The sequence below is a fragment of the Ochotona princeps genome, chromosome 17, assembly GCF_030435755.1.
Source record: "Ochotona princeps isolate mOchPri1 chromosome 17, mOchPri1.hap1, whole genome shotgun sequence".
In the NCBI taxonomy this organism is placed as follows: Eukaryota; Metazoa; Chordata; class Mammalia; order Lagomorpha; family Ochotonidae; genus Ochotona; species Ochotona princeps.
The window spans coordinates 16897321-16909815 of record NC_080848.1 but is presented as its reverse complement, the minus strand read 5'-3'; the positions used below and the strand labels follow the sequence as shown (position 1 = coordinate 16909815).

General features: G+C 41.5%; 2 protein-coding genes across 2 annotated transcripts; both read right to left on the bottom strand.

The window, feature by feature from the left end:
• Nucleotides 1-1015: 1015 nt before the first annotated feature.
• Nucleotides 1016-1507, bottom strand: LOC101534764 (keratin-associated protein 4-12-like). Its single transcript, XM_058676493.1, has one exon. It carries the CDS (start codon nt 1505-1507, stop codon nt 1016-1018), a length of 492 nt encoding a protein of 163 aa, XP_058532476.1.
• A 5533-nt stretch (nt 1508-7040) lies between these two features.
• On the bottom strand, nt 7041-7589 carry LOC131482363 (keratin-associated protein 4-12-like). Its single transcript, XM_058675832.1, has 2 exons — nt 7250-7589; nt 7041-7162 (listed from the first exon to the last, which is right to left on the bottom strand). Exons 1-2 carry the CDS (start codon nt 7587-7589, stop codon nt 7041-7043), a joined length of 462 nt encoding a protein of 153 aa, XP_058531815.1.
• Between the last annotated feature and the right edge of the window lie 4906 nt (nt 7590-12495).

The window sequence follows — 12495 nt, the reverse complement described above, 5'->3', positions numbered from 1 at the left end:
ATGATATTAACAAGTACAAAGTGTTACATTTGTAATATGTTTTAGTGAAGATCTGTGGCAGGAATTAAATTTGTCCTAAATTTAGGATATTAAAACACACACATGCACAGACACACAGGCAGAAACATGTACTGTTTTTGCTGTAATATTTTTAAATCTAGGTTTGACGTGGCATTTAACTTCAAAATAGATGTGTTGTTTGAAATTTTCTTGAAGTTTATTTATTTAACTTGAAAGAGAGAAAGAGAGATCAATTCTAACCTGGTTCACCCCCCAGTGGCCATAACAGCCAGAGATGAGCTGATCTGAAGCTGCCAGAAGCTTCCTTGGTGTCTGCACTGTGGGTGATGGGGCCACAGGACTTGAGCCAATTTCTGGTGCCTTCCTAAAACGTAAGTGGGATCTAGTCAGGAACAGGAAGAACCCAGATATGATTCGACAACCATATGGGATGCTGGTGCCACAGGCTGAAGATTAGCCTGCTATGAGATCATAGATGTTCTTTATATGTCTTGATGCAAAATATGATTAGTTATTCAGAAGTATGATTATCAACACAACAGAGAAAAGAGACAAATTCTCACATATAGAAAAGTTTATTAGAAAACAGTGGAAAAAACAACCAGAAGAGAAGATATTCACTTTAGGAGAAAGTGCAGGCTGTCGGGATGCTGGGATCCCCAGGTGCAGTCAGTGATCGCACCAGGGCAGTAGGCAATGTCTCCTTTATTGGAGGATGCCCACAGAAAATGAGAAATTTAGAGGACTGGAAGAATGTCTTAGCTGGGGATAACAAATTGATTCTTATTTGATGTCTAAATTGGAAAGGAAATGACAAGGGAGAGAGTTTGAGTGAACCAAAAGGTTACTGTGATGCAAAAGGATGGGCTGGAATAATTGGAACCATGAGGCCCATCATTGAGTGAGATCAGTCAGATGCTATGGAACCTTAGGAAAGTTCACAATAAGGTGTGTCTGGGAACAGAGATGAAGAAAGCAGTGGGTCGGGGCAGGTTTAGGAGCAGCAGCAAGGCGTGGCACAGCACATGGGGCGGGGACAGGTGGAGATCACACAGGTTGGGCGATAGCAACTGGTGTGGCAGGAGACTTGGCCACAGACTGGACGTAGGCAGCAGCCAGGGCAGCAGCTGGGGCGGCAGCAGCTGGAGCCACAGCAGCTGGAGCTACTGCAGGAGGGGCGGCAGCAGCTGGAGATGCAGCAGGTGGGTCTGCAGCAGCTGGAGATGCAGCAGGTGGGTCTGCAGCAGCTGGGGCGGCAGCATGTGGGCTGGCAGCACACAGACTGGCAGCACTGGGGCCTGCAGCAGGTAGGGCGGCAGCAGGTGGGTCTGCAGCAGGTGGGTCTGCAGCAAGAGGGCTGGAAGCACTGGGGTCTGCAGCAGCTGGAGATGCAGCAGCTGGGTCTGCAGCAGGAGGTCTGGCAGCAGCTGGGGCGGCAGCAGGTCTCCTGCTCAGAGCAGACAGAGCCACAACAGGAATTGACCATGGTGTCAGAGGATGGAGGTTCTGGATGGATTGGTTTGCAGGAGAATGAAGTTGTTGGGTTTGGTCATCTTCATGTCCTGTACCTTTTTTTATACCCCCCAAAAGCCTGTAGTCACCACGTCATTATTTCCTTGTTGTTATTTGTCCTGTTAGAAACTTAATGGCTTAATTACATAATTGTGTGCTTCTAGTTCTATCTCCCAAGGAGAGAAAATAGCCCTTTTCCTCCTCCTGATGTGCTCCTGTGTTTCCAGTGGAAGTGTTTGTCACATCTCCTCTTCAATGGCTGCCACCTTTGCCTCTGCTCAATAGAGTGTCTTCGCGAAGCCACTCAGGACTTGAGTCTCTGGACATTTTCTGTTTGAATGGGACATTTCCTCCTCTCTGTTCTTTGATCCCTACTTGTCAAATGGGACAGGTTTCACACATTTTTGTGTGTCCTTCGTTGTCAGAGAATGTTCTAATCAAGTGCAGAGTTGGATAGTAATTAGAAGGAAAGGCCTGTCTGGAGGAAGGTGATTATGACCCTAGTGAGTGTCTTGGATGGCCCAGGAGGTGGTCAGTCCCCAAGGACAAAATCTGTGTTAGATCCTATGCTGTGGTTTCCAGCTAAAGTCTTCAGTAATGACTCACTGTGTTTGAATAGCAAAAATGCATTTTTGGTGTATGTCTTTCAAGATAGGAATGAAGACTGGGAAGTTCTGATTTATACTTGTATCTCTCTCTCCCTCTGTTTTCAAGGTTTATTTATTTTTATTGGAAAGGCATAATATACAGAGAGGGGGAGACACACAGAAGAAAATCTTCTTTCTACTGAGTCACTCACAAAGTGGGTACAATTACTGGAGCTGAGCTGTTGTGTCACCGAGAGGCAAAAGTTTCTTCCAGCTCTCCCATGTTGGTACTGGGAAACTCAGCACTTGTCCGTGCTCAGCTACTTTCTCAGGGATGTTACCAGAAAGCTGGATTGGAAGTGGGGCAGCCAGGAATTGAACATATATCCATATGGGATGCTGACACCACAGGTAGTGGCTTTTCTCACGACGACACAGGCCCAGCCCCTTTTGTTTGCCTTTATGATTTGTTTATTTGTTTGGAATTCTGAGTCAGAGATCTTCTCTCTGCCTAGTCACAACCCAAATGGTCGCAACAGCTGGGGCCGATCAGACTGAAGACAGGTGCCTGGAACTCCATTTGGGTCTCCCACATGGGTGAAGAAGCCTGTATACTTGGGTCATCTTACAATGCCTTTCAAGGCCATTAGCAGGCAGCAGGATCAGAAAGCAATGCATAAATGTTTCAGATTGGTGCCTGTATGGGATGCTGACATCACAGGTAAAGCCTTAACTCACTACTCCACCCTGGCTCTATGTTCTTTTACTGAAAGAATGGAAAGCAATAGAGAGAGGTTAAGATGAACAAAAACATTGCCTGAGATTAAACAGAAAGGAAGCTTAATGTGTCTTATCCAGGGAAAGAGTGAAGAATAAAACCGGGTAGCCCTCACTGAAGTTGATTTCCCCAGTAATGTTTGTTCTTGCTCTCTGTACCAAGTCACACTCATCTGTCAAACCCACGCTCAGGCCTAGTGGCATTGGCCTAGTGGTTAGAATGCTGGCTACAATGCCTGGAGCCCAGACCAGACTACCTGTGCTTGCTATCTGGCTCCCAGCTCCAACACCTGACCCTGGGAGGCAGCATGACACCTTAGGTGAGTGGGCTCTAACCACAGATATGGGGAGACCCAGATTGAGTTCCTGACATCCAGCTCATGTCAGGCCAAGCCCCAGGCACTGTCAGCACTTGGAAAGTGAACAGCAGATGGGAGCTCTGTCTCTCATTGTATAGCCACACAGTGGCTTTGCTTCTGAAGAGAACAATCTTGTTGAAATGTCTCCTGCTGAATGGTATCCCCCATGAGAAGCTCTCCCATATACACAACTGTTTCTTGCAAGGGACTTCTCCTTTCATGTACTATTCTGTAACAGAGTTACTTCCTTCTGTCATTCTCCCAGGCCCAATACACACATTGTGAAGGTGTGGGCCACACAGGGCATTTGTGAGAGATGTTTGTTGAGTCAAGGAAGGCCTTTTGCTGAGGGAGGCATGCAATGGTCCTTTACCAAGTGCTTACCTTCTGTCTACTTCAGAAGAGGAGAAACAGTCTGAACAAAGAATCACAGTTCCATTAGAGGAAGACTATACTAACATGGTGGGGAACGTTGACAAATACCATTGAGGAAGCAGTGGAAGTTAGGGTTGATGTGCAGAGTGAGATGTGCTTACAGAGAACCATGACTCCTGACCTATTGCCACGCAGAGCAGAGGAAGGAAGGAGGGAAGTGTCAACTGGTAAGGCTGCTTCCCCTCACCTGCTCACCTCCCAGTTTCACTGTTAGCAATGATCACCATCAACTGTTTAATAATGGTGAGGCCAATGCTATTTTGATGGTTGTCTTAGCTTGAATGGAATCCATTGGAGCAGCCAAGATCACCAATTGAGTCTATGTGGAAGGGGACTCCAGGGAACAAATGTGAGGAAGTGGGGAAGGTAAGATAGAAAGGGATGGAAACTTCCAATGTGTTGGTGCTGCTGCTGCTGCCTGAGTTAACACTGTGGGCAATCAGAGAGTGAATGTAGGGGCACTCTGGTGTTGTGTGTCCCGACTGCGTATCTGGAACTTCCTAGAGCATCCGTTGAGTGCTTGAATTAGTATCAACTGTGAGATCAGGCAAGAGATGAACTGGTACAACCCATATGTTCTCATACACTAACAATATAAAATGTAGTAGAAAAAAATATACCTGGTTTTCTCAACCATGATCACAGAATTATGTAAAGAGACATAGTAAGCAATATATGTGTCCTGACTGGGCAGAGCATTAACTTCCTCTCCCTGTGTGATATGTGAGTAAGCATGAACACAAGCAATGGGCAATGGGGGTGCACACTGGCTGCAGTGGTGAATGTGCCACATGGGAAGTCTACAGCTCATATCTAAGTGCCCTGGTTTCAGGTCCTGCCTCTGCCCCTGATTCTAGTTTCCTGCTAATGCACACCCTGCCAGGCATGGGTCATAGTTTAAGTAACTGAGTCCTCCACACCCATGTTGAAGACCTGGATTGAGCTCCATGCTCCTGCGTTGGACCTAGCACAGACCTGGCTATTCTGGGCTTTTGAGACACAAACCAGTAGATGGAACAGCCATCTCTGCCTCTCTTTCTGCTTTCAAGCACAACTGGGATAAATAAGCAAAACAAAAAATTTAAAATAAGTGTGCCACCAAAGTCTAATTCTGAATAAATATCCACATGCGGTACAAATATATCTAATTAGGGTTGTTCCAAAAATTTATAACATGGGTTTTGAATTTCTCCCTCAAACTGTTAAGCCGGTTTTAATTGTCTCAATGAAATTAGCAAAAACTAATGAAGGAAAACTTTTAGTCACTATATTTTGTGATGTTTACTTTTCTTAAATAATAATTTGTAGTATTTTACTTGAAATTCAGAGTAATATAAAAGAGAGGGGGAGGCAGAGAAGAGAGAGCTATTGTCCATCCTCTGACTCACTCCCCAAATGGCTTCAGTCACGAGACCCAGGCTGTTTCAAAGCAAGGAGTCAGGAACTTTGTGCAGGTCTGCCATGTTGGTGTAGGATCCCAATAATTTGAAGCATTCTCCACTGATTTTCCAAGGCTAAAACACATTGCTGTTTGAGGAAGTAGAGCAGCCAAGACACAAACCAGTGTAATTGTACGATGCCAGCACTAGGAGACAGAGGATATGCCTGTTATGACACCATGCCAGTCCCTGCTGTTTAAACTGTTTCAAGCCATGTGTTTGCACACAAATGATATAGAATCTGTAGGGATAAGTGTGATTAGTATAAAACTCATGACTGTATATAGGATGTGTTAAAAGCATTTGTTTGCTATTACATCAATAGATCTGTTTCCATCCTACACTGAATATTAAATATACATTTGATAGCTCTCCAGTTAGCTGTTGTGAATGTAAAATTGGTTTTTGGAGTAGGTTGGACATTCTGTGAGCACATAGAGCTGGTGACTACCATGCCAGAGGGGTGCCGAGATGTTTCCTTGGAGTTTATCCTTAGGGAAGCAGGGATTGAGGGAGGAGGTTTGGTCACTGGGAGAATGCAAAGTGTGAGTAGCCTCAGTGGATGGCTAAGCTGCTCTGGGTTGAGGACACCCTGGTTGAGGAGAGAGATGTGAATATCTTTGTCTCATCCTGGACAAGGAACAGGACCTTGGGTTTATCATAAAAAAACAACCTCACCCTCCAGCAATGCCTGGGGTTTTGCACCCAGTCTGCTGCCCTTGCTTACATCACTGGCCTGTCCGTACAGCAGACCCTCTGTGTAGTGTGATGGACTCCTTACCGAAGGTCCCCAGAACTTAGCAGATCTGCTGTGCATGTGAAGAAAAAACTGATTGCACCTGCTCTTGGCAGAAAATATATGCATTCTGCAGAACCATCTCTTGGCAGCTTTTGGGGGCTTTTCTCTAGTCCCACATTTTGTGATGTTAGTAAATCTACCCTGCTTTTAAAAAAATTAATTTCACATACAAAGCACATGTGGTAAATGTTAAAAATTTCTAAATGTGTGTGTCTTAATTAAACTAGTCTTTGGTACTGCAAAACTATTTGAAATATTTTACCAGTGAAAGTCTGAAAATGCTATTTTAAAAAATCATGTGATGATATTGTAAATTGTCAGTATGTTGTTGCAAGAATAATTGGGGACAAAAGAAAAGAGGTTAAGATAGGGAGTGTAAAAATAATATGTTTTGCACCTCCCAAAAATGACATGAATTTTGTTCAGTCTTAAAAAAATCTCTTCTTCTTGCTATAATCATGATTTTTTTGTAATCCCTAAAGACTACTAAATGCTTAACTGATTTGTCCAAATCTGGGATAGACCTCCAAGGACAACAAGAAAGTGAACAGTATCATTTCAGCCCTGCTGGGAGGCTATCTAATGTGTGCTATCTACTCTGCAAATACAAGCAAAACACAGTCACCCAAGACCAAATAAATACCCATCTTTAAAAAAAGAAAAACACACGCACACACACACAGAGTCCATTTCAGTGCCTATAGAATAGAGGTTTATTGTTGTACATGGAAATAACAAGGTACAAAAAGTCTTCAGAAAACAGAAAGGGAGACAATTCTTTAATCTTTAAAGTTGAGAGGGATTGCAATTCAGAATTTGTATTCCTGCAAGTGATGGAGTCACTCCTGAAATTCTTTAGTCTGGTGAACAGATGTCCTCAAGACGAGAGGACAAGCATTGGTAACTCTTTCTTCACTTATTGGGAGATCCTCAGTGAATTCATTTTGAAAAGAGGGAATCAGAAGTCAAAGTGGACCCAGAATTACAAGCAATGACGTTTGCTCGTGATATGCAAGAGATCTGTCTTCTTGAGCGCTCCATAGTCTTTAAAAGGAGGTCTCCATGAATGGGGATGGAGGAGAGAAGCATGTGGTGCATGCAAAGCAGAGATTCAGCAGCAGCAGCAAGGCGTGGCACAGCACATGGGGCGGGGACAGGTGGAGATCACACAGGTTGGGCGATAGCAACTGGTGTGGCAGGAGACTTGGCCACAGACTGGACGCAGGCAGCAGCCAGGGCAGCAGCTGGGGCGGCAGCAGCTGGAGCCACAGCAGCTAGAGCTACTGCAGGAGGGGCGGCAGCAGCTGGAGATGCAGCAGGTGGGTCTGCAGCAGCTGGGGCGGCAGCATGTGGGCTGGCAGCACACAGACTGGCAGCACTGGGGCCTGCAGCAAGTGGGCCTGCAGCAGGTGGGGCGGCAGCAGGTGGGCTGGCAGCACTGGGGCCTGCAGCAGGTGGGTCTGCAGCAGGTGGGTCTGCAGCAGGTGGGTCTGCAGCAAGAGGTCTGGCAGCACTGGGGCCTGCAGCAGCTGGAGATGCAGCAGGTAGGGCGGCAGCAAGAGGTCTGGCAGCAGCTGGGCTGGCAGCAGGACTCTTCCTGGCACCGACTTTGATCATAGCCCTGATCAGAGCACACGGAACCACAGCAGGAATTAACCATGGTGTCAAAAGTTGGAGGTTCTGATTGAATTTTCAGGAGGGTGGTAGTTTGCAGTATGCCTCCCCTTGTCCTGTCTCTTGCTTTTTATACCCTGATGAAAATTGTGGTGTCATGTGAACGGTCTTATTGCTCATTCAGTAGACAATCATTTAGCAAATTAGCAACTCTCTTTTCTGGCAAATGTTCCTAAATATAGAATGCCCCATTTCCTTCTCCTGTTGAATCAGAAACTACCATTTCTGGTGACACTAAGTGAATCAGTTTCTGTTCTTCTTCCTCAGTCTAGGTATTGTCTAATTAAGACCTATCACATGACCCTGTTTCATTGGATTTCATACATGTTCATTCTTAAGCTTATTGAAAAATTTTATGATGATTAATTCTCCTCTTCTGTCTCATATGAAAGGCAAGTCTTAGTGAATATTGATAGGAAAACAGAATTAAAGATCTATCTTTGCAAAGTTTAGTAGCAGTATGTGTGCAATGAGACAAACCATGACACTTTTAGCTTTCCTGGATGGTGGATGAGACGTCAAGATCCTAGTGCAGTTCCTGTCTGTCTTGCTTTTGCCTAATCTGTTGTTTGAAACAAGGATTCATTACATTCAGATAGTTAAGGAGACATTGGCATAATGGATATTTATGCAATTGCTATACAATCATTGATAAGTTCTTTAAGAAAATAGCACCATAATGTAGCATGTTGACTTCTATTTTTATTATGTCAACATGTGTAACTAACGTATTATGAAAGCATGTTTTTTCCTTTCTGAGCTATTTTCTCTTGACAATGTATGTTGTATATATTTTGCTTGGAATAAGAAACAAAAGATTAAGCTTTAATCTGCATCCTATAGACGTTTAAGTCATAGACATTGGGAAGAATTTAGCAACTACCAGATTAGGAGTGTTGTGTGACTAATAATTTAAGCAACAATTGGGGATTTCAAAGGAAAATGAGATAACACTATTCGTCTGTTGAGTGCCTACAGTATGTTAGGGATTTTCTGAGTCTTCTGTAACTTTCATCTTGTTTACATCTCACAAGGACCCAGTGTCATAGGCATAATTTTTACCTAATTAAAGAAAATGATGCTATTGTATGATCTATAAGTCAGTGAAGAATTTAACGAGAAAGAAAGTGTATGAAGATGAAACTAAACTAAAAAATCAAAATCCTTGAGGTATAGTTTACACTGGTCTTTGTTGGTGAGATATGTCTTCAATAGGCATAGATAGGTTTTGTTTATTCAATCCAGTCTACTAATCTATGATGTTTGGTTGATGAGTTTATGCCATTTACATTCAGGCTTAATATGAATTCATGGTAATATGGTCCTGTCATTCCACCAAAGGTTTGTTCAATTTTTAGTCATCTGTTGTTATTTTACTGGGATGTTCTTCACATTTGCCTTTGATTTTGGTGGGTGCTATTCCTCTTCTCTGTCAAGAGAACATCTTGAAGTGTCCTTTGTAGAGTATCTAGCTTTGGAAGAGGCATATTCTTTTAACTTTTCTTTACCCTGGAAGAATTTTATTTCATTTTCAAAGACAAAGAAAAGTTTTGCTGGGTACCTTATCCTGGGCCGACAATTTTTTGCTTTTAGAATCTGGAATATGTCACTCCATTCTCTTCTGGCCTTTGGAGATTCCTGTGAGAGGTCTCCTGTGAATTTAAGTGGCATTCCTCCATATGTCAGTTGCTTTTTTTTTCACGTGCACATGCAAGAATCTTTTTCTTATATTCAACTGAAGAGAGCTTGATTATCATGTGTCTTGGTGAAGCCCGCTTTTGGTCAACCCTGTTGCAAGCTCTGTGTCCCTCCTGCATGTTGTTTCCCAATTCTTTCTCTAAATTAGGGAAAATTTCCCTTATCATCTCATTGAATACATTTGTAAACCCAGCTTCTCTCTCTGCACCTTCTGGGACTCCCATAACTCTTATATTTGGCTCTTTAATAGTATATTTCAATTCTTGAATACTTTTTTTCAGCTTGACCAGCTCTGCTTCCAGCTTTGTGTTTATTTCCTCCTGGTGACAGAAAATATTTTCCAATTCTGAGATTCTTTCTTCTGCCGCCTTCATTCTATTTTGAAAACTCTCCACTGTACCTTTAATTTGCTCCACTGTCTTCTTCATATCTGATATATTAGCTTTCATTTGATTCATTTCCTGTGTGACATGCTCCTTAAATTTCTTGAGTTCCTGTGTTATGTGCTTCTTGTTGTTGATAAGAAGCTTTATAAGAAGTGTTTTGAATTTTGTATTTCCCCATTTTCTCGATGTCTTTCTTAGTTAAGTCTGACTTTGGCAAAGGTTTTTGCTCCTTTGCAGGGGAGTCTTCAGTAATAATCATTGTGCCTTTGTCTCCTCTTCTGCTCTTGGTCATTATACTGAATCTGGTTATCAGGTTCTTTTTCTGGGGGCAGGTTTCTAAGCTGTCACTCACAGGTCTACAATTCTTATTATGCTTGGAACATGGCTCTTTGCAGACACTTGTGCCACTACCTCCAGAGAGTTCCAAGTCTGGGTTCTTATGTTAGACTTATACTATGGTTTTCTTCAGTACATAGTATAAACAAGATTTAAGTGACATTATCAAATTTCCCAGGTCTTCTGTTTCTAAAACTGGAATAAATGGCTGGGATGATCACTCACAGAACTCTCTTGAACCTGGTGGTGCTTATGCTGAGAAATAGATTATACTTTTAATTTTTATATTTTATTTCATTTCCATAAACATTCTAAAGGCTTTTATATATAAAAGCCTCATAAAATATATTAGAAAGGGTATATGCCTAATGAGAAAATAAGTCACAAGTATTTCCTCACTGCATAAAGATCCCCAATCTCCTAAATGATAAGAGAAATGAAATTGTGTGGGATATCACTTCTCACCAGCTAGATTGTCAACAATTAAACATTTACCAATGTTTTGTATTAGAGATAGGATAGAAATAGACATGTTCATAATTTTCTTTCTAGGATTTTACAGTACCAGGCAACATTATTCCTTGATCCTGCCATCCCAATTCCATAGATTATCCCAGCTATATTCATGCAAAACTATGAAAATATGTATCCCAATACAATTCAAAATACTTCTACTTATAAAAACAAGACAAAACTGGACACAACTTAGATGTCTTTCTAGAGGATGAAGGTGAATAAACGAGGGGACAGTCCTATGACAGAGTACTATTCCATCTAAAAGAACAAGGGTATTTTATAGGCTATTATGAAATGATCTTTCAAGATATATACTTAACAGATGATGAAGCAAGTGGAGAAAAATGTGTAGCACATGCTACATCATGCCTAAAAATCTAGGATAAGAGATGAAAGTGGAGATAAAACATAAGAAAAAGAGACTACCACGTTCAGCCAAGGAACTGGACTTAACCCTGCTTCTTGAGATAATTAAAGAAACAAAAAAAATAAGCATAACATTGGTTGTTAGACATCAACTATCATATACAGCTGGATATGGTTGTCTCAAAAAGAGCAAACAAATGAAGTGATTACTAGGCAGAAGAGCAATTCTTGGAGATGACACAATGCTTCAGATACTTTGTACTTCCATGAGAAAGAGCAAAAACCTTGTAATTTATTGGTCATTGGTTTGAGTATTCAGGGTATTGTTGTCTCAGGAATGAGGAAAACCTTGTCCTAGAGTAAGGTCTGTTCTGTTCTCATTTCATAGAGTTAGAAGTCCATTAGTTCATGGACATAAAGTTTCAGCTAGGTAAGATTAATTTAGAGATCTTCTGTGAACCTTGTACCTATAGTCAGCAATAATGTTTTGAACACTTCAAATTTTAAGAGGGTAAATCTCATATTGAATATTCTTACACAATAAGATAAAGAAAGCATATCTAAAAAAGATTCAACTCTTAAGTACTTTAGCTGCATCCCAGGACAACCAATTAATTGGGCTGTATCAAAATCAAAACTTTTTACTTCCCAAAATACATTGTTTGAGGCAGTGTTGTGGTACAATAGGTAAAACTGCTGCCTGTAATGTTGATATTTCATATGGGCACTAGTTTAAATCACAACTGCTCCACTTCATATCCAGGTGTTTGCTAATGAGCCCGGGAAAGCAGTGAGAGATTGCACAACCACTTGGGCCCCTTTAACACATGTGGGGGACCTAGGTGAGGCTCCTGGCTTCAATCTAGCCCAGATCCAGCCATTATGGCCGTTGAGCAGTGAACCAGCAGATGAAAAGTCTCTCTCCTTTGTTTCTCTCTCTCCTCTCCTCCCTCCCACTTCTCTCTATCCCTCTCTTTAACTTTTCCTTTCAAATAAATAAAATAAATTTTAAAAATATGATTCTTATGAAAAAAGGTAACTTATAAACTTGGGGAGAATATTTATAGAACATGTATCCACCAATGGACTTGTGTTTAGAGCATAAAAGAATGTTTATCAATCAACAATAATAATAATAATACAAACAACCCAATAAATAAAGGAGCAAAAGATTTAATAGAAATTCACCAAAGAATGTAAGCAGACATCAAACCAAAACACAAAAAGATGGCCAGCATGATTAACAATTTGGAACTTTCAAATTAAAAGACATAATGAAGTAACATTATAATGTTACCTCTGAAATGGTTAAAATTGACTGTACTAATCATACTATGCAATACTGATAATGTGGACCTATTGAGATTCTTTATATAGCCGTTTGGTAAGGTGGTTTGACAATTTTTAAAAGAGTAAAGATAGATCTGTCATATGACCTAACTAATCCATCTAAAGTTTTATATTCAACAAAGGTTAGTTGTTCACACATGTTCTTTTAAAATTTTTTTATTTTTCATGATACAGTTTCTTGGACTCAGGGATTTCTCTTTCCACCCTCCCCATCCTTCTTCCTCCCAACCCGCATTGTTT

Excerpts from the sequence above, each read along its gene's own strand:
- LOC101534764 (XM_058676493.1), bottom strand. The coding sequence starts at position 1,507 with ATGGTCAATTCCTGTTGTGGCTCTGTCTGCTCTGAGCAGGAGACCTGC.
- LOC131482363 (XM_058675832.1), bottom strand. The coding sequence starts at position 7,589 with ATGGTTAATTCCTGCTGTGGTTCCGTGTGCTCTGATCAGGGCTATGAT. Across the intron at positions 7,163-7,249 it reads CCCCAGCTGCTGCAGACCCA|GCTGCTGCCTGCGTCCAGTC; the intron begins CCTGCTGCATCT and ends GCTGCTGCCCTG.